The sequence below is a fragment of the Marmota monax genome, unplaced genomic scaffold (genome assembly GCF_021218885.2).
Source record: "Marmota monax isolate L192 unplaced genomic scaffold, Marmota_monax_Labrador192_F-V1.1 WCK01_AAM20220418_F8-fsc00029, whole genome shotgun sequence".
NCBI classification, from domain to species: Eukaryota; Metazoa; Chordata; class Mammalia; order Rodentia; family Sciuridae; genus Marmota; species Marmota monax.
Window position 1 is genome coordinate 11,267,314 of NW_026693024.1, and position 24,875 is coordinate 11,292,188.

General features: G+C 42.6%; 1 protein-coding gene across 3 annotated transcripts in view; it reads left to right on the forward strand.

The window, feature by feature from the left end:
* The window catches only part of LOC124098564 (N-acetyllactosaminide beta-1,6-N-acetylglucosaminyl-transferase), an 85,073-nt gene that overhangs the window by 41,925 nt on the left and 18,273 nt on the right, over window positions 1-24,875 (forward strand). Inside the window, exon 1 of one of the 3 annotated variants that reach the window (XM_046453418.2) lies at window positions 5,226-8,583. The exons of the other annotated variants lie outside the window; for them this stretch is intronic. Within the exon in view, the coding sequence (XP_046309374.1) occupies window positions 7,665-8,583 (919 nt within the window). The 5' untranslated portion in view covers window positions 5,226-7,664. Of the gene's footprint in view, window positions 1-5,225; window positions 8,584-24,875 lie in introns of those variants that run through there. 3 annotated transcript variants of the gene reach the window in all.

Sequence of the window (24,875 nt, forward strand, 5' to 3'; positions counted from 1 at the left end):
GCTGAAATATGAAGAAGGATCATGTAGGGTTTTAAACACACACACACACAGACCTAGTGATGATTCCCATCTTGCACACAATGGTTTGAGCGTATCTTTCTTTTTTCACAGATCAATTACTGACTATTTTATATTCAGTGACTCCTTTCAGTAAGGACTGTCAATCTGGGAGTGAGTGGGATCAGTGGTATCTGAGGTGACCAGTTCTTCCTGGTTTGCCTAGGACTTAACAAGTCAGCACTGAAAACCATGTGTTCTCAGAAATCTCGTAGTCCTGAGCAGACCACAGTACTTGTTCACTGCAAGCCTTACCCACCCCATTCCTGCTCACCTTCCTACTCCAGGCAAGTCACAATCCAGAATTAGTGCCCTAGATATTTATGGTCCCTGGGACAACTCTGATGGGTTACTGGAAAACATGTTACTGGAAACCCCTTCGTTGCATGGGATTCAACACACGCAAAAGAAGTGACCAACACAATACCAGCCACGAGGGTCCAAGCAAAGTAGACCCAAACCGGGCCTGCTCCGTGTGTAATAATTTTCCAATTGCTTTTGTGGTCAGAGTATAGAATTTATAAATTTTATCTTCACCTGTCCATTTTTTTTAAATGCCAGGGCAGGTAAATATAAAATTTGAATCTAAAAACCACTTCAACTAGTGGGAGAATCAAATACAAATATTATCTTCTGTGAGGTATGAACACAGGATGTATCTTGCAGGAAGTTATGTCCCAGTGTTAATTTCTAGGAAAGTAGAAGAAACGCCTGACTTTTTGGGATTTCTCCAAGTGCTCTGCCCTAACAAACTATCTAAACTCTAGCAAAGGACAGGCTCTGTGGGAACGCAGCTGGCTTGCAGAGAGGATTGGATAAACTGAAAATGAGTCAAGAATTTAATAGGGCTATTAAAAGTAGAAGTTGGAGGAAAACACTGCCTATCTCTATTTTAGGATTGTTTTGTTTCCATTTATTTGAGAACGTCCAAAAGCTGAGGACCATGAGATCTTCTAGATATAGATCTCTGCCAGGCAGCAGCGATGTTGTAAAATACTGTTCTTGCCTAGCACGCACCGGGCCCTGGGTTCAACCTCTAGCACTGTAAATAAGTAAAGTCAAATAAAGTACTGTCTCTGGAGCTGGGAGTGTAGCTCAGGGGTAAGGCCCATGTTTAGCATGGGTTTGACCCCCAGCATCACAAAAAAGACAAAAGAAACAAAAAAGCTTATAAAGCTGGGGCATTTAGAGGTAGTTGGTATGAAAAAGAAAAAACAGAATAATATCCAGATTTGGACAGATAATTTCATCATGAATTTGCAGTCCATTTTCTTGGAGGAGACATTTGCAGTCAGAGAAAAGCTGCTATGAAAAACATAGTCACCCATGCTGTTCCTTGTCATTGAGCATAAGATTTTAGGTTATGGATTTGTGATGTTTTCATGGTGCTGAGGATTGAACCCAGGGGTGCTCTTGCACTGAGCTACATCCTCAACACTCTTCATATTTTATCTTGAGACAAGAGTCTCAAGATAAATTGTCCAGGCTGGCCTCCAACTTGCAATCCTGCCTCAGCCTCCCAAGATGCGGGGATTACAGGTGTACACCACCACAACCCGCTTGGAGGTCTTGGCCACCACGTATTTGTCTCCACCTTCAGCTCTCTAAAAAAGTAGTCATGTGCTTTGGATGTACTTTGAAAAACCAGGCTCAAGAGACTACAATTAGGAATGAAGGGAAGTTTCCCTGTGTTGGGGTCAGGACAGAGCGCAGAAAAAACTCTGCCCTTGATAAGGCAGAGTCTTGAAGTCTTGAGATTTTGAGGGCTTCTGCCTGTGCTTAGGGATCTTTTAAGTGGCAGAATGACCCCCTCACACACTGCTCTTGTGCTGAGGCTCAGGGTGTCCATTACTTGTCCAAGCTCTTTGTATACCCAGCACTCTGCCTTGTGACCCAGGCTGCATTTGTAAAAGGGTATGATGGGGGCGTGGGATGATCGACACTATTAGACACTATTATTTGCCACCGTCTCAATTTCCTCATCAGGAAAGACACAGAAATTAAAAAGTGATTGCACCAACCCTGAAGTTGCAAAATTTAGGCCTGGAGGAGTATGATTGAAATCTAAGAGGACCTAACTAAGGCCTCTAGGCTAAATCTGCCCTTGAGCTAACAGTGATTTTATTAATGTTTTCATGTGGTCAAAAACAACATAAAAATAAACCCACTTCATGACCAGAAGGGGTATATTAAATTCAAACTTCAGCATCCATAAAATGAAGTTTAATTAGGACACAGGCATAGATTGTTAGGGCCACATCCATGCTACTCTAGTCAAGTTGAGCAGCTGGGCCGCACCCTGAAATCATTTATTACCTGGCTCTTTCCGGGGAAAAGTCCTGACATTTGATTCAGAAGCAAGTGACGAACAGATATGCCTGGAATTTTTTGAGCAAAAGGTTTTGTCATAAATGTGAGTTTTCTAGATAAGAAAACCTACCCTTTTGTGCACAAAATGATTAATTTTTTAAAAATGGGGAGATCTGGGGATATGGCTCAGCGGTAGAGTGCTTGCCTAGCATGAGGCCCTAGGTTCAATTTCCCAGCACCGCAAAGGGAGTTTTCTGAATAAACACATTTCAGAAATACCTTTTTCAATTAGAATATGTAGAATAAATATGTAGCTATTAGTATGTTTATATTTTTAATTTCATCTTTTTTTGGGGGGGGGGACCTGGGGATTGAGCCCAGGGGGTGCTTAACCACTGAGCCACATCCCCAGCCTTTTTATTTTTTTTAATTTTGAGACAGGGTCTCGCCTAAGTTGCTGAAGCTGGCTTTGAACTTGCAATCTTCCTGCCTCGGCCTCCTGAGCCGCTGGGATTACAGGTGTGCACCACCATGCCTGGCTTCTAGTTCACTTTTTGTTCTCTGGTTATTTTCAAAGAAAGTCTAAGGGTTGATCTAGTCTTTTGTTTGTATCAATTTTCATAGTCTTGAGGTCCTTTGGCAGACATTAATATGTGCCGCAGTCTGTCTGGGCACAAAATAACCGAGCCGCCACAAAGCCTTGTTGGTTCAAACAGCAACTCTTTATTCCCGAACTCTCACCGGCACTCTACACACACTTCCCCGGGAATACACTCCCTCCACCGGGCTCCACGCCAATTCTCCCCGGAACCCCAGGAAAACTCAATGGGAACTCCAAAGTAGCGGGCGCCAGAGGCAGCAGGATCCGCCCTAATCCCAGAGCCTCCCTATTCCTGGAGGATCCGCCCTAATCCCGGAGCAGGGTCACCTTTCAACCATTCCCTCTAGCAAAATGCCAGGCGTCATTCCGACTAAACTGTGGCTCTCAACAAATATGATCTTTATAAATACTTGAGCTATTGATCTTGTAATGTGAAAAAAATGGGCCTGAGCTCTCTCAGTGCTGGTCATCGCGAGTGCCAGTGTCCTCACGCAGCTGTACTTTTGGCCTTAAACCTGTTTCGTTGTCAGACCATCACCTGTTGCTGACAACTGTATCCTGACCTGCCACCTCCCCATCCCTCTTCTGATTGGTGACTTCTCGTCTGTTTAGCAGTGAGAACATTTGTTATGATTGTGTCTAGACTGAGAGCTAATAGGTTAGGCCTCAAGAGGGACGGAAACCACCAGCATCGAGCTTTGATGCTTCAACAAAGGATGGTAATGCAATCCTTGTGTGTGCGCATGCGCACACATAAATACCCATGATTTTAACATTTGCTAATTACTGATAACATTTTAGAAGTTTGGGAGTTTTTCTGATAAAATTCAAACTTTTTCACTTCTCTCTCTTTTAAAAAAAATTAATTGGTTTTATTTTTTTATTCACTTCTCTTAAAACATCTGAAGATCTATCAGCACCGGGTGCCTGATGCAGTGGGGCATCAGTTGCTGGTGTGGAGAGGAAGTCACATGCTCGGGGGCATTGGAGCGCAGGCTGTTCCTCACAGTCCCTCCCTCCTCACGGCCACACCTTGGCCAGGCGTTAGCTGCTTCATCTGTCAGTCCTCAAGCCCTGCTTCTCCACCCTCCACCAGTTCTGCTTTCACTGTATCTTCCCCACCCGAGCGCATGGGAGAATATATATCCGGCCAGCAATGTGCAATCATTATTTGGGTTGCTTGGACACTTGTTTGTTTGTTTGCTTCTTTACTTTCTGTGTCTTGCTCATGGCCTGAAGGTTTTAGGTTGCCAGACTGACACAGCCAAAGCCTACCCTGGCAGGATGGTGCAGTCTGGTTGGAGTGAGCACTCATCAAAAAGCATTAACTCCACACACCTGTCATTCCAGTGACTCTGGAGGCTGAGGCAGGAGGATCACAAGTTCCAGGTTGGCCTCAGTAACTTAGCGAGGCCCTAAGAGACTTAGGGAGACCATATCTCCAAATTAAAACATAAAAGGGGCTGGGGATGTGGCTCAGTGGTTGAGCATCCCTGGGTTCAATCGCCAGTATATATATATATATATATATATATATATATATATATATGCCTTTCTGAACTTCCACAAATGAGTGACAATACAAATTATTTTTCTTTACTTGCCTAGCTAGAGGAAGGCAGTAGTTAAGGTGTCATATTACACAGTAGGGCCTCCTTAGTCTTAAACAATTAGTTATGCTTTTCAGAATAACTAGGGGAGAAGAATTTGAGGATTCCTAACATTACCTGTCAATTTAAATAAATAACTGCTTTGATTCAACAGCCAGTCATCACCCAGGGTTCAATCCCAAGCCCCCTCCTCTGTTCACCCAGCTAGGGGGAATGAAAAAGCTCAGGTAAGGTTAATAAGAACTTTTGTTTTACCCAGCTTTTTGTTTTACTGTTTGGGCTGGGCCAATTATGTGCTGTTAGCTGTAGTCCTTGGGGCTATTCTTTGCTTATGACCATAAAGGTTATCTTGGGGCACAGAGAGGCTGGGTACAAAATGCCCACTTGATGACAGTTTTCAATGTGTTACATGCCAACTAGAGTGAACCAGAAAACAGGTCCAGGTTTGGAAGTTCCCAGTTATTTACTGGAAGAAGATGCCTGTTCTGTTACCAGAGAGACCAGGCAAAACAAACCTGCTCGTGCCAGCCGATAAACAGACATTATGTGCTCATCTCAACTAGCGTAAATAAGCCAGGGCGGGCTATATACATGTTTCCTGGGGGGGTTCTTTTTCATTTTGGGCGTTGGGGGCGGGTGTTGAATACTGCTATGTTGAACTGTAAGTCCTGTTGCAATTACCCACTTGCAGTCTGCTTTAACTAACTCGCGATGAAAGATCTCATGAGTTCACTTTGCATGGTGTCCAGGGCACTCCCTGTTTTAGGATCAGGGCTGGGGCAAAGAGGAAGAAGCGGTTGGCCTCCTTTCCTACCTCCAAGCTTCCCTCTCCTGTTCTCCACAGTCCTGTCAAGGATATATTTTGCAGAAAAGGATGTGGCTGTAGAGCAAATGAAGGGAGTGAAGGATCAGAATGGGCTATTTTATTGTCCCTCTCCTACAGCTTCGTTTCCTGTGTGTTAGGAGCGCAATGATAGAGAAGGGAAAGAGCGGTATTTAACCTCTGGGAATAAATCAACCCACTTAAAAGCCTTAAGGTGGGCGCTTCTCTTTTTCCATTACTCAGAACAGAAATCAAAATACTAGTTCGTTAGCAGCATCCAAATTGTTGAATATTTTTTCGAAAGAGAAGCAACAGCAATAATCATAGCCACGCCATATTGAACATACATCAAAGGCTCAAATTCTGGCTAAACCATGACCAAGAGTTATCTCATTTAATCTTCCTACCAACCATGTGAACTAGGAGCCATAGTTATTTACCATTTCACAGACAGGGGACCCAGTGCCTAGAAAGGTTAAGTAACTTTACCCCGATCACAGCAACCAGCTGGGATTTAGCCAGCCCGACTGACTTCCACATCAGAACAAGGGAGCTGTAGAGGAAAGACTCCGTTTTCCATCCAGCTGAATGACTTTGGGAAGAATATTATTTTTAATTGGCCTCTGTTTCCTCATCTGGATAGTAAAGGCTTTGTGTTTGGTGATCCCAAGGCTCCCTGCCAACTCTTCAGCAGTTCTCCAAATCAGTATCTACTCTGCGTTCCCTGTTGTCATGGATTAGTAAAGGTTAACTGGAGGATATTCAAGGGCAGGGAGGGACAGGGATATTGCTGCATTATGCACCCAGTGTTTTCCTAATAGGGGCAGCTGCTCTTGTGGCCCCAGGGGGCCCACTCAGGTGGAACAGCTGGGTAACTTCTGGAGTTGGGAACGGGACCTATTTTTAACACATTTCCTGTGGCTGCCTCAGTTCATCTTTTAGTTGGACTCATCGTCTCTTTCCCTCTAGAAGTGTCCTTAGCACCAGCCTCAATCCCAGATGCACTCCAGGTTTGCTTTAGGCTCCCTTATAACCAACACTTCGCACAGGTAAGCCTTGAGATGCCCTGTGCAATGTGACCAGACCTGCTCTTCCTGGTTCCCCCGAAAGACAGTGACTGATACTTCCAGGAATTTTGCAGCAGCCGGAAGCATTTACTCTTTCTTCAGAGTCTGAGAAGTGGGAGAGGAGGGTGAGTAGGAACCGAGACGGAGACTTTGAGTTCTATGAAGTGACTTCAGATCCGATGACGTGGGGGTTTTAAAGAGAACCAGGAGGTAGTCCCTCACACATTGTATACAAGATCACATCAGCAGCTCAAGTCATCTGAAGCTCTGTGTGAAATGGGAACCAACGTGTGCTCTCTGGGAACAGTGGCTATCACATTTCCCTCCACCAAACAAACTAAGGTGTGTTTAGTTCATTGTATGCCATCAACATCCCCCTGTAAAGTGAAAAGTCACTCTCATCCCTGCCCCCATGGGTGTCATTGTTAGTTCCGCAGCTGATAGTCTGCACATGCATACGTTTGCTGTGTCACACATCAGAATGTGTCTGATTTAATCCAGCAAACCTCACTGTCCACGTCCCCCTCCCCCCATTGCAGATAATCTCCTTAGACTTGTCACAAGGGTATCTTTCTTATCTTTGTGTGCCCAGAGGCAGAGATAACCCTGAAATGAAAAGAGGTAGCAGAGAAACGAGAAAAAAAAAAAAAAGAAAACCCAAGGAGCAGATGTGCTAAGTGCCGTGGTTTCCAAGGGCTGCTAGCTGGTTGTGGGGCTCGCCAGAAAAAAGAAGAGAGTCACTTATTCTAGAAGGGAGATCAGAACTGAATTGACTGCCTAGAAGTAGGGGAGGCAGTGGGAGTGATGCAAGAGAAACCCGTCTTTCCATTCCAGAATGTAATTTGCTAAGAGCCACCACTTGCATTTCATATGCAAATGAGGAGGCTTCCCGGAGGCTGGGCTGGGTTGGGCTGAGCAGCAGGGATTCGGTACTGCGCGGGGCTGCCTGCCGACCAGAGCCGGTTGGGAAGGCATCAAATCTTCAGCCAGCCCCAAAGAGGATGGACGAGACACTGAAGCCAACGACAGAGGAGGATTAAAGGACCGGAGGAAAGCAAGCCAGCCCTCCCGGGGAAGCTGTCGAAATTCAAGATTGCAAGAGAAGTCATTTCAGCCTGTCACACTTGTGGTTTTGGGGACGAGGATCAATTTCTCAATCTCTGAAGAGAGATTCCTTTCCTGGGGAAGTGAAAATAATGAACTTTTGGAGGCATTACTTTTTGGCTATCAGCGGGCTCAGTGTGGTTTCTTTGGTGATATTTTACAATAGCCAGGCAAGCCTACCCCAAAATTGGCGAAAGGGTTCCAGCAAAAGGTCTTTTGGGATTGATGCCTGCAATCTCACCTTAGAAAAGAAGGCCACCTTTCTGCGGGAAAAGACACTGCCATCATCTTTGGGAAGACTTCCTTGCAACGACTATGTGACCCAGAGTCACTACATCACAAGCCCCCTGTCGGGAGAAGAAGCTGCGTTCCCTTTGGCATTTGTCATGGTAATTCATAAGGACTTTGATACTTTCGAAAGGCTCTTCAGGGCCATCTATATGCCCCAAAATGTCTACTGTATTCATGTGGATGAAAAATCCTCAAATGAGTTTAAAAAATCAGTGTGGCAGTTACTGAGCTGCTTCCCAAACGCTTTTCTGGCTTCTAAGATGGAACCCGTGGTCTATGGTGGGATTTCCAGGCTCCTGGCGGATATCAACTGCCTGAAAGACCTGGAGGCCTCTGAGGTCCCCTGGAAGTACGTCCTCAACACCTGCGGGCAAGATTTCCCCCTGAAAACCAACAAGGAAATAATTCAGTATCTGAAAGGATTTAAAGGGAAGAACATTACCCCAGGGGTGCTGCCCCCAGCTCATGCTGTGGGTCGGACCAAGTATGTCCACCGAGAGTACATAAGCAAAAAAGGTTCTTTTGTAAAAAATACTAACATTTTGAAAACCTCACCTCCACATCAAATGACCATCTACTTTGGCACTGCCTATGTGGCCCTTTCCAGGGAGTTTGTCAGCTTTGTTCTCCATGACCCCAGGGCTGTTGATTTGCTCCAGTGGTCCAAAGACACTTACAGCCCTGATGAACATTACTGGGTGACACTCAATAGGATTCCAGGTAGGTGCCAATATCCATTCCCATGTCTTTTTATGGATAGACTGAGTTTGCTAGCATTCGGTTGCTTCAGAGAACTGATTCATTTGAAATTCTTTGGGGGTAAAAAAAAAAAAACCTTACATACTTAGGAAATGATTCATTGGGTTGCTTTTGGTGACAGTTTTGTGCTGGCTCTGTGGTCTTATAAATATGTGATATACAATGATCTAAGAAATCCCTACAGTAACTCTGGCAAAACTTCCTTTGGTTGTGTATGACATAGCTGCGACTTTGAGCTCAGTATTTTGAATGAATACTTTTCATGGCAAGCACAGCTACAACATAATGAGACTGATTTTTAAAGAACCATTCCAAAAATAGGTGACATTTCCGTCAGAGGCATGGTATGCCCTGTCATTGACACAGTTATCCATTTCATTGATGCACAAGTTCTTGGAACTGTTGTGGGTGAGGGCTGTTTTTAGAATCTTGGAAACCTCTTTAGATATTCATAAATTATCACTCTGGCTTAAATGTCTCTGAAAAGAACCCAGGTCTTGAGTCATCTCTGTTCAACAAATTTAGTTGATATTCTATGGCCTGGAGGAGTGGTTAATGCTGAACTGGAGTTGATCCAAGGAGCATTCTCCATTTTTTTAGACCCCAGATTTCTATTACGAATTCCAGTTTGCAGCCTCATGCTTTTATACACCGTGAAGCCTTTTGGATTTTTTTTTTTTTTTTTTTTTTTTAGAAAAGGGGTCCAAGGTATGCTGGGCAGCTGAAGGCAGAAGATAGATACAGACTCCCTCTTTGATTCAGAACTGGGCTTCTTTTCAAAACCCATTTCCCACAGGTAGCCTGTGGCCTGCGGTGCCTCTTTTTGTGAATGTCCCAGTAAATTTGTTCCAAATATTTGCCAGCAGGGTTGTAGTCGTCAGTCCCGTGTGAGGGTGACCCTTTGCCTGTCATTCATGACAACTGGAGTGTGTGCTGGCTTTATCTCTCTGAATGGTGTTTGTAGCTACCTTCATATCTGAAAGTAGACTCAAAGCAGCAAGACACTTTTAGGTCCGAGATAACTCAACATTCCTAAACCACAGAGATAGACACAGAAAGGGACCCAAAGTAGACAGACAAGGTGACTGGGATATAGGTTGGGATAGGCTATCCTGTGAGAGTTTATTTTCAGAGATACTAACCTGTCAGGTCACAAAGATTTGTAGAGGGGGAGGGACCGACCCTTTATCCTAGCACAGTGAGTTCTAACACCAGTATTTACAAAGACCCAGTTTAAACATGTATGCATCCTGTACATGGCATCCAATACAGTATTTGTTGGTATAGTTCATGCCAGATGTTATATTCTGCCTCTAATTGCTGTTCGAAGTTGCAGATAGTGAGGCTTCGATGGATTTTTTTTTTTTTTAAGTACCAGGGATTGAACCCACACTCAACCACTGAGACTCATCCTCAGCCCTATTTTGGATTTTCTTTATAGACAGGGTCTCCAGAGTTGCCTAGTGCCTTGCAAAATTGCCAAGGCTGGTTTTGAACTCCCCATCCTCCTGTCTCAGCCTCCTGAGCCACTAGGATTACAGGCATGCGCTACCACGCCTGGCCAAATAGAAATATTTTGCTTATGCTGTTCACATAGTTCATCCAAGGCTAAGCTGGGTTCAGATCCTGGATTTGATTGACCTGAAATTCTAGTTGGTTTTCTTACAGCAGGAAAAGAAGAACAATCCTTTGTTCTTTCCTTTATATCCTAAATAAATTCTCTGCAGAATCACAGAGAGGAGAAAAGTTGATTGGGAAAAATAAGGAAGGGTGTGGCAGTAAGCTGTGCATGGCCATTTGAGCTGACACAAGGCTAGCAGGGACTGTGTGTCCATGTGTGTGACGTGTGTACGTGTGTGTGCATGTTGAAGACAGTGGGCGTGTGAGGCCTGTCAGGTCCACTATGCTAACCAGAGTCACAGGTGTCCTTTCCAGAATTGACATCCCCACCCCCTACTGGCTTCCGTTCATGAGTTTCTTTTCTGCCTGCTCTAGAGCAGGCTTTGGTCTGGCTCTTCCTTCTCTGAGCTGTGGATATGGTGAGTGTTCTTTAATTAATGTTCTCAGAGAGGCTGGAGAGAGGGAAGCGGCCAGCTGAGATGCTGAACCCCATCAATGTTATAACAAAGAACATGAGGTGTCCAAACAGGTTCTTCTGTCCTCTCCCCCTCTCTCCTGTCCTCCGCCATCTTAGTATCTGCCTGACTCCATTGCCTGCCATGTCTTCTCACCAGACTCTCGTGATCAAGTGAGATCCCTCATCAAGAAGCAAAAGCAAAATTGTCCTATTCTCTCACGAATTCTTTTCTTTTCCTTCCTCCCTCCCATCTTCCTCTCTTCCTCCTTTCCCTCCCTCTCTCCATACCTGGGATGGAACCTAGGATACCTTGCATGGGCCAGAGAGGCACTGTACCCCTGAGCTACATCCCCAGCCCTAGGTTGGCTTAAAAAAAAAAAAAAGATTCAAAATTAAAAAAAAAACCCAGAGGGGCTGGGGATGTAGGTTGGTGGTGGATCACATGCTTAGCACAAGGCCCAGGAACAATCCCAGCACCCAAAATAAATAACTAAATAAAATAGTAGAGATATTAAAAACTTCAAAATTCTTACAATTGGCACTCCATCAAAGGTTACATTTATGAACAATAGCAATAATTAAAACATTGTAGAAAACACGTATCAGTGAATTTTTCACAAGTTCACTGCAATAATACTCAGGAAAAGAAAAATGGTCCTTCTTTTAGGGATCATACTGATTGCAAGATGTGTACTTGATTTAAATGGATCATATGTAGGCATTTAGGATGCTATTTTTAACTCAAAAGCTCAACTTTTAAAAACATCGTGAAGCATTTGAAAATCTAGGTCCAAGGAATTTTCTAAGACACAGTTTCCAGGAAACCTTCACTCTCCAGTATCCAAAAATGATGAATGTCCTCTCAGCCTGGTGACACCTCTGTGAATCCCTGCTTGAAGCTCTGTGATAGCTTCTCATTATCTGAAGAGTCATTACCACGCCCTGTGGCCTGACCTCCAAGACCTGAGCCCCAGCGTTATCTCTTGCTCTCCTGGCTTCCAGATGATGACTCACTTTATGTTCCAGTAAATACTTGGCCCTGCACACGTCTGCAATTTGCGTTTTTTCCCCTTGTTTCTATAGTTTACTGGCACATTTTCATCCAGTTGTATGTTATGAGGTCCCAGTTATACCAGAGACATGTGAATATTGTAGGAAGGAAAAGCCACAATAGAAAGTGGAGATTTGGAAGGGGGAAAGAGCCCTCTGGAGATGGGCAGTGTTCCAGGGACGTGTCTGTCTTTATAGATTTGGCTTCCTCTCACTGTCAGGACTCCTAGAAGAGAATATTCTCATGCATAGTGGGAGTCTGCATGGAAACCGAGGCTCTCCAATCTCTCCTATCCTAAGTGACCTTTTACACTGCAGAGTAATCTTCCCAACCTATCTCTGATTATTTCACACTCCACTGCCCTTCCCTTGTCTAGTAAATGAACTAAACACTCCTCCCTGGGCCTTTCCCCAATGGAAAAGCCCATGACCTTCCTGACCTTCAGCTATCTCTCCCTGTCCTCACATACACTGACCTCTCTAGCTGTAGCCCAGGTTTCTGCCCTTCATCATGCATTAAGTCTTCACCAACGCGTTGATTTTACCCTTGATTTTTATCCTTCTTGCAGGGATGTTGACCATATTTTACAGATCAGCACAAAGGTCATCTCCCTCATAAAACCTTTTTTTTCCATTTTTGAATATGAATTAAACTTCTTATAGCTCTTACATTAAACTTGAAATTCTTACCATCTTTCATTTAAGATATTGAACTATCTATGTATTCACACTTGAAAGCTCATCAAAATTCATTGTAATCATTGCCTCCATGGGACACAATATTGGGCATCACATAATGAGAATTTAAGGAAAGAGACACCTTTTTGATCCCTTCTGGGCAGTATTGAGGGAGAGAAAGAAACAGAGAAGAATATTGAGTCTGATAAAATGAACATGGAGATTACAATGTGAAATTGAGTTTTCAAGTAAATATCTAGTGTCATTCTGGTTTTTTTTATTTGTTCTTTTTAAATATACATGACAGTAGAATGCATCTTGACATCTTATACATACGCAGAGTATAACTTATTCTAATTAGGATCCCATTCTTGTGGTTGTACTTGATGTGGAGCTATACTGGTCCTGTGTTCATGTATGAACATAGGTAAGTCATGCCCCATTCACTCTATTATCTTTCCCATTCCACCCCCCCCATCTTCCCCCAATCCCCCCTGTCCCAATCCACCACCCCCTCACCAGCATCTGCATATCAGAGAGAACATTTGGCCGTTGGTTTTTTGGGATGGCTTATTTCACTTAGCATGATCCTCTCCAGTTCCATCCATTTACCAGCACAATTTGCAATTTTCTTGTGGCTTTCAATGATGCCCTCTCATGAAGGATGCCCTTCCCACCATCCCTATCCAACCCCTCTTTGTACTTTATGACCTGTGTTGGGTGGCATCTCGCCCGGAAGCCACCTCTGATGACTTCCATCACAGACAGCTGGTTGTCTGATACCAAAGCCCTGCTGACGGCACAGAAACAAGATTACCTGTTAAGGAAGCATCTCCTCTTCCCTAGCCCTACAGTATCTGAGTGCTTGAAAGGCAGCCAATGTGACATCCACCTAAATTTTCCCCACTACTTGCATCGCTGGGCATCTTCCTGATTTGAGGATGTGCAGAGTGCTAGATGGTTGTGGATTGGGTCTGGAGAGGGATAGGAATGTGCTAAATCAATAGTTGTATAAGAAGATGGGAGCCAGACATGGTGGTGCATGCTTGTAATCCCAGCAGCTCAGGAGGCTGAGATGGGGGAATCACGAGTTCAAAACCAGCCTCAGCAAAGTAAGGCGCTAAACAACTCAACTGTCTCTAAATAAAATACAAAATAGGGCTGGGGATGTGACTTAGTGGTCGAGTTGTTATGCTCTAATTCAGGACCCCCAAAAGACCACCAGAGACCAAGATCCATGTAAGCAGCAAAGAGGTGTTTATTGCGAGCTAGCTTGGTCCTCTGCGCACACACACAGCAACTGGTGATGCTGAGAGGCCCTGAGCCCAGGGTTTGCAGCAGTTTTATACTCTCTTTGGGGAAGGCAGGGACTTCACATACGTCATAGCATCTCTTAGCAAATCATCACACACCACGGGAAAATAAAAAACAACTCTAGAACATGATTAGCACATTCACTGGCAGGAACAAGTTGGGTAGGGGTGATTGGTTACTACAAGAGGGGGATTCATTTGAACTGATTGGTTTAAGCCAAGAGGGGTGTTCGTGCTGAACTACATGGTTTCCCAACACCATAAACTACTGGGAGGGTCATCTGACATCCCAGGTATTTCCCTGTCTCATGCTGATTGGTGGCTGCTAGGGGGTTGCTATGGATCCCCACCTAGCCTGACTGAGTCAGGGACACCTGGCGCAGCAGATCTCTCCTGTTATTTGTAGATAAACAACTTAGCAGGGTGGGAATGTGCCTAGGAGTGCTCTGAGGGTCTTTCCAAGGACAAAGGTCATGTCCCTTCCTTGGACAGGCTTTGCTCTGAGGTAGAGGCTGGTTTTTCAGAGTCATCCTGAGTTCAATTCCTGATACCAAAAACAACAAGATGGGAGGAACATGGAAGAGTATCCTATACCCTGGGTGGGTGATAATTTCAATAGTGAAGAGTACTATCAGTAGGTAAAATATAGCTTAAACATGTAATTCCACCATAGCCAGGCCAACAAATGATATCAGTCAATAAGGGGGAGACCTGGTGTAATTGACTTGGAAGAGAGGCCTTCCTTAAATAATCCGGTTCCCAGGTAGTGAACTTAAGCCTATCATGCAGTTGGCATCTAACAGCAAGACCGCACTGGCAGGCAGCAGACGTAAATACCTCCAGTGAATTTCTGTCTTACCTGTACCTGGTTTGAGTTTTTCCCACTTGACATCATTCACCCATCCTGTTAGTACCATATCAGGGGTTACCCAGGGTTCATGGAGTGAGCTACTTTGAGCTTATTTGATGGAATGGAGGATGTTCTGTATTTGCAGACTTAGAAAACTAGAGTATAGGATATGAAAGATTAAGGGAAAACAATAATGGGAAGAAACCGAAGACATCCCTCCAGGTGTTGCTCTCCACAAATGCAAACACTGAGCTATTTAGAAGGTATGTGTTCTGTACAGAAAGGTTACCTGGGCTTTACACTGGGCGGGGCTGGATCAGTCCCAATCTTTTTCAAAGTATGCATTGTGTTCTCAGTACATCAGCCCAAATTTAGAATTCAGTTTCTAGAACCACAAACAACGCATTCGCAAACACAGATGGACAGATAGAACTGTGCCTTAATCAGTGTCATCAGAATACTCAGGTCTACCATGGTGATTATTTTTTCATGGCCAGAGGACCACCCACAGTGGCATCTGTTTTGTCAGTGTAGGAGATCAATTCTGGTTGAAGGAGAAATTCCACAAATGGATTTCTATCCATTGAACAGAGTTGTTTTTTTTTTTTTTTTAATGCTATCATATTTAAACAGCCACATAATACTGTGTGTAATAAATGTGAACGTCCTTTTCAAAATATTGTATTAGTGATGTGAACCTGTTGGGCTTGTTCGATCTCTTCGGTAAAGGGCTCTAGGCTCTTTCAGGGCTGGTGATTCAGGTAGGATTATGGGGCAAGATTTATAGCTACAGTGTGTCTTGGCTCAGGAGTACCTAGGCTGATGAGTCTACAGTATAAGAGACCCAGCTCCTGGTAGAGAGACCTTAGACAGATGACAGGGTATTTTCATAACTAAATTGTGCTATAGCTTAGCCATTTATAGACTCATTTACAATGGTTCCAGCCATTGGCTCCATTGGAACATTTGAGATCAGCTCCCCCATTTGAGATCATTTCCCCCAATCCTTCAGATGAAAATAATTAGGAAATTATTTACTACTCCTTATTACCATTTAATTCCTAGTCACTAGAAGGACTTTTTACTAGAAAAAAAATTGGATTAAAGTATATATGAATATTTAATTAAGTATAAATACAATCATGATGGGCAAATGTCCACTAAACTGAATATAACATGAATTTAATCTCAGCTAAGATGATTGATGTAGATACTATTTTAGAACTGGCAAGACCATTTTCCAACTCAATCAACTGGCCCATATTTAAATACCTACCAATTATGTTTAGACAAATCTTTTCTAAAAATCGCACTCTTTTTTTAAAAACAAAAACATATAATTGCATTTCAATGACTCTTTAAAACAACAAAATATTAATTGTATGTCAAAGCCACATATAATTGGTATATGTATAGATCAATGCACATAACAAATGATAAATATATACTGAATAACTACATTATCTCTGTAACATAAAGATTCCTACCTTCTTTGTACATTTTCTTCCATTCTTTGAGTTCACAAGATATTATGAAGAGGGCTTTGGAGTAAAAAAAAAAAAAACATGGCTTAAGCCTTTTCTTCCAATATTTTGGAGGAACTAGGTGATTCCAGACTTGGTTTATGCTGATCCTGTTTTCTCATTAGTTCCCGGAGAAGTCTGAGTAGGAGTAAGATAATGCTTTCAGTGTGGGGGGGTCCCCGGAGCTGAGCATGTGCAGTCCCCTGCGGGGTCTGTTAAGCACAGATGGGCCAGCCTCACCTCACAGCTTCTGACCCAGCAGGTCTGGAGCAGTCCAGAATCTGTATTTCTGTACAGATCCTCAGGTGACACTTCTTGTCTAAGGACCATACTTTGAGAACTGATGACATAGACCCATCATCTTTCACAGACACTAGCACATTTAGGTTTGCAGCAAAGGTTGTTTCTCTTCATTTCCAACCAGAAATTTTCTTTGAGAAAAAAGGCAGCCACCAGTTTAAAAAAAAAAAAAAAATCTTTATGGTGTTGATTGCTGGTGGCTGGCTGGATATAAAAGGTGTCAAATGATTGATACCTAGGGAGAACTAAGGAAACGCCAAGGACTTTGGAATGAGTGAAAGCTGACAATGAATTTTAGCTCTATCTCTGTTAACTCATGATCTTGTGTAAACCAGACTTCAGACTCTCACTTGTACATTCACGATAATGATGGCTACATAGTTGGGTTGTTTTGAGAACTAAATGAAAAAACTAGGTATAGAGTGAGAGGTTCAGAGTTTATGCACTAATTAATACAAATATTTAATAAGAAAACCTAAATCTGACCTAGTTTTCCTACATTACTGAGATCTGCCAGATGTGGCATAAAATCAGTTGAAATCGCTTTTCACTGCCAAAGGATGTCTACGTCCTGACTCACCTACCCTGTGAAACTAGCCAAAGAGGGATAGTAGGAAATGCAGGAAAATGTGAAATTCAGCATGTTCAGGTGGATATCTATTCTGGATCATTCTGATTCTCCTTAAGTGTTATTGATGTCATCTTTGTAGACTACTAAGAAGCTTGACTGAGTCCTCAAAAACCTTGACTGAGCCCTTAAAATAGCACTACGAAGTGCACTTTATCTAGCAGAAGAGGGTTTCCTTAAAGACACAAAAGACATCAGTGGTACCATCACATACCTATTTTTGAGATTGCTGCACATGAAAGGAGCAGGAATTGGGTTTAACTGGTTGCTTTATTTTCTTAAATCCTTCCATATTTCCGAAAGGACTTAACGTGTCTGTTTAGAACATAATATAATTTCTTTGAAAAGGAAATCAACAGAGCCAACACTTGAAAGAAACAAGACAGTTTTTTTTTTTTTCTCACAATCATTCTCTGGAGGTCTTTGCCAGCTCAGCCACATCCTTCCCAGTTTGGGTGTTCAACTTCCTCAATGTTAAAATTAATTTTACTAAAGTCCTAGCCGCTTACACAGGGATAATTTTATTTTATTTATTTATTTTAAGAGAGAGAGAGAGAGATAATTTCAATATTTATTTTTTCAGTTTTCGGAGGACACAACATCTTTGTTTGTATGTGGTGCTGAGGATCGAACCCGGCGCACGCATGCCAGGCGAGCGCGCTACCACTTGAGCCACATCCCCAGCCCCATAATTTTAAAACTCTATTGTAAGAAGGTATAAATGCACAACGAACGGTACAGAGAAAAGTGCACCAATTCTCTCCTGTCCATCAGCCTAATTTGGGGAACATCGACATGTAGCACAAACTCAAAAAAACTTAAAATTGATGCCAAATCTTGGACTTGACTGTGTAATTCTCAGAAACAAGAAGCTTTCTCTTTTTCAAAGAAAATGGAAAATTCCAGTATTGCAGACTAAGTCTTTCTACAAATCCCATAATAGCAACTGGGCACTTGCCTGGCTTGAGCCAAATCTTAATGTTCTAGATCCATCTCTCTGGTGCATTCAATCTTCTTGTGAATATTTTAATATTTGTGATTTAATCTGAGAGGCACTGGTTATCAAAATCCATTACTCAGTAATGGTTTTTCTGATCTTGCAGGGCAATTGGAGGAAAGAATATGGATTCTGGAGTAGGAAAAGTCTGTTTTCAATTCCAGCCTTACCCACTAATAGCTTGATTGACAATGAACCCATTAAGTAACCAATACAAACCTCTATTGTTAGTTTCTATTTTAAGACACAAGAGAAAGTTTGGAAGGTGTGCTAAAAAATTTGAAAAAAAAATTAGCTTGTGCACTTCTTATTTTTATTTATCATTATTATTATTATTACTTTGCAGTGCTGGGGATGGAACCCAGGCCCCTGCACATGGTAGGCAAGTGCTCTACCACTCATCTGCACCCTCAGTCCAAATTTGACCTTTGAAATACTTCATAGTGCACAACTAAGAAGGATAGAATATTAAACAAATATTAAGCCATGTGAATGCTTTATTTTCCTTTTATCATAAATACTTCAAACTCCAGCCACTTTATTGTATAAGAAGGGCTACTGACTTAGGTACCCATGTTATAAAACTATTTTTTGATTCCCAGACTTTTGCTAGTGGTTTGACCTTGGACATATCACTTAACCTCTCGGGGCCCTGGTATCCTGTATAAAATGAAGAAATTGGGCTAGGTGATCTCAAAAGAGTTGCCTATGTTGTTTTATATATATTTTAGATGTATGTACTTTTATTTTATTTATTTATTTATTTATATGTGGTGCTGAGGATTGAACCCAGTGCCTCACACATGCTAGGCAAGTGCTCTACCCCTGAGCCCCAGCCCAGTCTCTTCTACATTGTTTTGTTTTATCTTTGGAGCTCCTAGCCGAGGAAGCAGAAGTTCTAGAGACAGTCTCCTGCTGTGAGATCTTCCACTCATTTATAAAATGGGGACACACTGATTTCATAAGATTGTCCTCAGAGTCACAAGACAAAGGGAGTCTGGCTTCCAGTTCAGTCACTGTTCATTCTGTTACCCTCTCCCTTCCTCCCTACCCCATGGTCATAAATGTCACGACTTTCCTACTGTCACCAGTAGGATTAATGGAATAATGGCTTCTGAGCAATGAATTTCTCTCCTGTGCGTTTTTTGGGTGTCAGCCACCACCACTGCCGTGACTTAGGCTGGCCCACAGGCAACATGAAGAGATTTTTTTGTGCTCTAAACTCTTGATGAAGTGAGGAAATTGGCTACTGAGTGTTTATACAATGTCCCCACTTCTCTTGTTGTGTTTTTAATGTAGCACAATACCTCTCATTTCTGGAGGGAAGGGGAGAGACAGAGTAGAGTGTGTGAGTGTGTGTGTGAGAGAGAGAGAGAGTGTGTGTGTGTGTGTGTGTGTGCTTGCACACCCATGAGTGCTAATCAGAACCAAGACTAGAGTAGTGATTTAGTGGGGAGAGGGGCTGCAGCCCAGCAAATTATGTAATCTCTCCGACTCTCAGTCTCTATTTGTAAATTGGGAATGATAATAGTTCCTACCATTGCATGCAAATTATACGGATTAATGCACCTCAAGAGCTTAGGATGCGCTTGGTGCCTTTATGTATCCATAACTATTAGCTGTTTTCATTCCACCCAGTTGCCTCCATTAAGGACATGTGATGAGGCAACAGGAGCTGGAAAAAGCAATCCCTCCAACTCAGAGGCTTCTGAGATGACTACAGAGGGTCTGGGAGATTTTCTAGAACTCAGATTAAATCATTTTGAACCCCTCCTTCCCTTGGCTCTCTGTACCAGTGGGTCTCCTCCTGCACAGGGAAACACAGAACAAAGGAGAATATGGTGTTGGTGAGTGGGATCCTGGGTGCCACAGACAGTATGTGCAGGGGCATCCAGTCATTGCCTCAGTATTAGGAAACAGAGACCAGCAACCGTCCCAGGTCAGGGGTGACGTCTTGGTGCTGGGGAAAGGGATTTCAACAATTTCCAAACAACCTGAATCTCCTCTCTGCCCCAGCAAAAACAAACAAACAAACAAACAAAAAACTGCAGTGTTCTTTCCACCAGAATGAGTGAGAGGCGCCTGAACCAGGTTGAAACAGGGCACCACGGTCAGGGGCATCTCGCCCATCACTCTATTAGCTTCCATGCATGAGTTCCACCCAACAGGAGCCAGGAAAGGAAAGAGTGTGTTAAATGAATTAGACACAGTCTGAGGGACCTTCAGAGTACCAGGGATCCATGTGGAATTGAGAATTTGGAATGGAAAGGGCTGATCTCCTCCATCCAAGGGTGGGGACTTGAATCGTGGATTTTTTCTAGGTTATGACCTTGAACAAGTCCCTTCAATTCCTGAAATTTAGTTTTCTCAGCCAAGGAATGGTTACACACACACACACACACACACACACACACACACCTCGTGGCAGGAGTGGGAGGGGGCAGAGGGAAATAGCACATATTGTGAGAAATAGATCAACTCTGTAAAATTCCATAAGCATGACTTGTAACTCTATAACTCTAAAGCCAGGTGCCACCACCCGACACTAAGGAAGTGCCCATTCAGTGTGATTGTGGTAATGATTCTTATTTAAGTGGATTTGAGTAGAAGATATGGGAGGAGTGGGAACTCAGAGTGGTTCATCCCAGAGTAACAAAATCATTTTGGGGAGTGGGGAATTTATGCTAAAGTTGGAAGGGATGATCTCATGGTTTAAGATAAAGGAAACTAAATAAGCACAGGGAGATGAAATGATTTTTCATGTTGCATGATTTTTTTCCCACAGTTTTTATTGGTGCATTTTTACATACTTGTACATGCACACAATATGACAGTGGCATTTGGCCAGTATCCTTCTCCTGTCCTTCCCCGTCCCAGTCCCTCTCCTGTAGTGTACTGATCTCTCTTTGAATTCCATGAAATCCCCACACCTTGCTTTTCCCCTCTTCCTCTCTGATTTCCCCTTAGCCGAGAAATCATATGACCCTTGGCTTTCCCAGTTTGGCTTATTTCTCTTAACATAATGTTCTCAAGTTTCTTCTGAGAAACTTTATGTCACATGATTTAGCAGCTGAATTGAGTCAAAAGATAGGATTTCTACATCTTAATACAATACTTCTTCTATATTACACTTTTCATAATTTCTCTCTGAGATGCCCCAGACAGTGGAGCAAAGGGCAGAAAGAAGAGCTGCGTAGTGTTACCTAATATTAAAACACAGGCTTAAACGACAGGCTTCCATACACATGTTTAGAGCTCATTTAAAAAAAACATTTAGTTATCAGTGAACTTCATTTTTTAAATTTATATGTATACAGTGCTGAGCCGAACTGAGTGCCTCAGACATGCTAGGCAAGCAAGCCCTCTACCACTGAGCCACAGCCCTAGCCCTAGAACTCATTTTAAAAAGGTGGTCTTAATGTTTCTAAAATGAACAATTCTAAAGGTATAAATATAACCTAGATTTAAAGTAGATAAGTATAATCAGTCCACTTGCTATGAAGGGGATCCCTTTCACCCTTCGTAGCTATTGAACTTGAAGCAGTTTTCTTTTTCATTTTTACGTTTCTCTGAAATACAGTTCACTCTTTCTGTGTTTTGCTAATTGCGTCCACCTCCACAATCAAGGACAGTCCCACCAGTTCCAAGGATCCCCCCTGCTGCATCTCGTAGGCAGCCCCTATCCCCACTCCCTACTCTGACCTTTTCTTCACCCTGGGCAACCCCGACCTCTTCCCATCCCTATAGTTTTTCCTTTTCCAGAATGTCATAAAAAGGGAATCATAGACTATGGAGCCATTGGGGTCTGAAAGCAGTTTCTTTGGTCTGTTTTTTGTTTGTTTAGTTAGTTTTTTTATTTTTATTCTTCTTCTTCTTATTTTTTTTTTTTTTGGCAGAATTAAAGATTGAACCCAGGGATGCTCTACCACTGAGCTACATCCCCAGTTCTTTTTAAATTTTATTTTAAAATTTGACTTTATTTGGGGTCTTGCTAAGTTGTCAAGGCTATCCTCAAATTTACAATCCTCCTGCCTCAGCCTCCCAAGTCACTGGAGTTATAGTGGTGTGCCACCTGCGCCTGGCCGGGCAAAGCACCTTTTTAATCTGTCTTTTGAAAATGAGAAAACCATTCTGTATGTTCCAAGGTGAATATGGTGGTTGCCTATAGCTCCTCTGGCAGCTTTAATAACTGTTCAATGTTGGTTCCTTTTGGCCCTCTCCCCCTCCCCACGTTATTTATGTTTTAGTAAATAATAGAATCAGTTGGACCTATAAAAAGGATTGGGGCTGTAACCCAGTGGCAGAGCACTTGCTTAGCATTCATGGGGCCCTGGGTTCTGGGTTTCATCCTCAACAGCACACACACAAAAAAATCTAAGTTTATTTTGGTAATATCATTCACTTGGCATAATAAACTAAAGCTCAATGCAGCATTTAATTATGACTTTGTTAAATGTCACATACTTTTTATTTTGCATAATTTGATAATCATCAAAGCTGTGTTCTACTTTTATTCCAGAGACATGTGACAGACCCTCAGAACTTCCCTCACGGGTCCTTTCAGTGGATTAGATCAAGGCAGAGTCCTGTCCTGAGCACATGACAACACCCCACTGTGGTTTCTTATCAAAATTCATACAGAAGAGCTCTCTGTCTAGATTTGTAGGTGGCTCAAGGGTTTTTTCTCCCCTGTCAGTTGAATATCTTAGTTATTGGTGTGGATCTGAAGAAGTCCATAATTCAGAATTTCTAAAATATTGAAATAACACAGCACAAATGAAAATACCAACATTCATAAAAATAAAACCCTCAATACCTAAAATCCACATACTCCCAACAGCAAAGTGGCCTAAAGTGGCCCCTGACAGAGAATGGTACAAAAGTAAGGAACCGAGGGGCCAACTGAAGGCCTGTGGGGTTTTTTGTTGTTGTTGTTGGTTGGTTGGTTGGTTGGTTTGGTCCTGTGTTTTATTTTACAAATTTATAAAAATGTTGCATTCCTGTCTACCCTATCACGTTGTGACCCCCTGCCCCCAACACACACACTCTGGGACTTGAACTCAGGGGCATTCTACCACCAAGCCACATCTCCAGTCCTCTTCATTTCTTTATTTTGAGGGATGGTCTCGTTAAGTTGCTGAGTCTGGCCTCGAACTTGCGATCCTTCTGCCTCAACCTCCCAAGTCGCTGAGATTACAGCATCATCATACCTGGCACATTCTTGAACTTTGATTGGAATAAATTACGTAGAGAAAACCATACATGTCAGAATTGAACACGTCACTGAATTTTCAAACTGCTTGTTGTCTGTATGGCCAGCACCAGAAATCATGTTCCCATGACTCCTGGAATCCCTGAGGTTCCCTTGAAGTTACTTCCCAGAGTAATAACTATTCCTGACCCAGAAATGAGATGTCTGTTTTTATATCACTGTACAACTTCCAACCGAGGCCCGGTGCCTTTCATCCCAGGGTTCAAGTTAATTGGATGTTTCAGGAAGAAGTGCTAGACCTAGATTTCCTAGATTTCTGCACATTACATGGAAATGGGCACAGGGAGAGTCGGGAGATGCACCCACACATCTCAGGCATGTGGCAGGACTCTCCCCATGTCTTCTGTTGTTTTTTTTTTTAAGTTTATTTGGGTGTTTCCCCCATTTGCAGAAGACTGTACACAGAACTGCTCTGCTGTTCTGTATTAAAAATTAGACTTGTGAAAGATAGGGACTGACTTCTAGAATTAGCAGCCTATATAATACCCCAGGACAGTCTGCAACAAGTGGAATTTATCGCTGACCTTGAGCAACCTTTGGCCTGCCTAGGGTTTGCAAGTAGGGCTTAAAATTAGACACCAGTCCTAAGTGAGCATGATTTCTTATTTGGCTGCTTTTACATGGAATCAGAGGGGAGATTTTACAAGCACAGAATGAATTCTTGATTTGCAGCCAGCCGGGTGCAACCTGGTCCCTTGTTCTAAAGGTGAAGACAGCACTGTGCAAGATGTCTAATGAAGTCATTAAGGAATATTTCCTAGCCAACAAATACCACAGCACACTGTGTTCTGTGATCTTAAGGACCTGCCACCAGGGGGGATCCGCACTGTTGTGCTTTTATTTGACACAGTCATGTAAAACCTGGGAAATGCCATTGAAATGTGAAATACCTAATTCAAGCTATCAACAAACTCACCTAAATAAGTAGATTGCAGGAAAAAAAAGTTACCACTTGGTGTCTAAGTGTCACAAATAACAGAATCTCTGAAGTTTGTGGAATCCAGTAAAACTTAAGTCCTAAGAAAACAGGTTTTTTTTAAAAATTGTTTTATTCTAATTTGTTATATACGACAGCAGAATGTATTACAATTCATATTACACATATAGAGCACATTTTTTCATATTTCTGGTTGTACACAAAGTATGTTCACACCATTCGTGTCTTCTACATGTACTTAGGGTAATGATGTCCATCTCATTCCACCATCTTTTTTACACCTCTTGTCCCCTCCCTTCCCCTCCCTCTCCTTTGCCCTATCTAGAGTTCATCTATTCCTCCCATGCTCCCCCTCCCAACCCCACCATGAATCAGCCTTCCTTATAGCAGAGAAAACATTCGGCATTTGGTTTTTTAGGATTGGCTAACTTCACTTAGTATTTGAACTTGCAAACCCATCAAAGCAGTAACTGTGCATATAAGTGATATCTGAACTCATTTGATTTAAGGAAGCCGAACATGCTTATCTCAGTGGTGAAAGGTTATTTATAGTCTATGTTCAGTGTAGTTAGTCAGCTATTGAATAGTTATGCTGCTGTCTTAAAGTGATATGGAAGTATTTATTTTT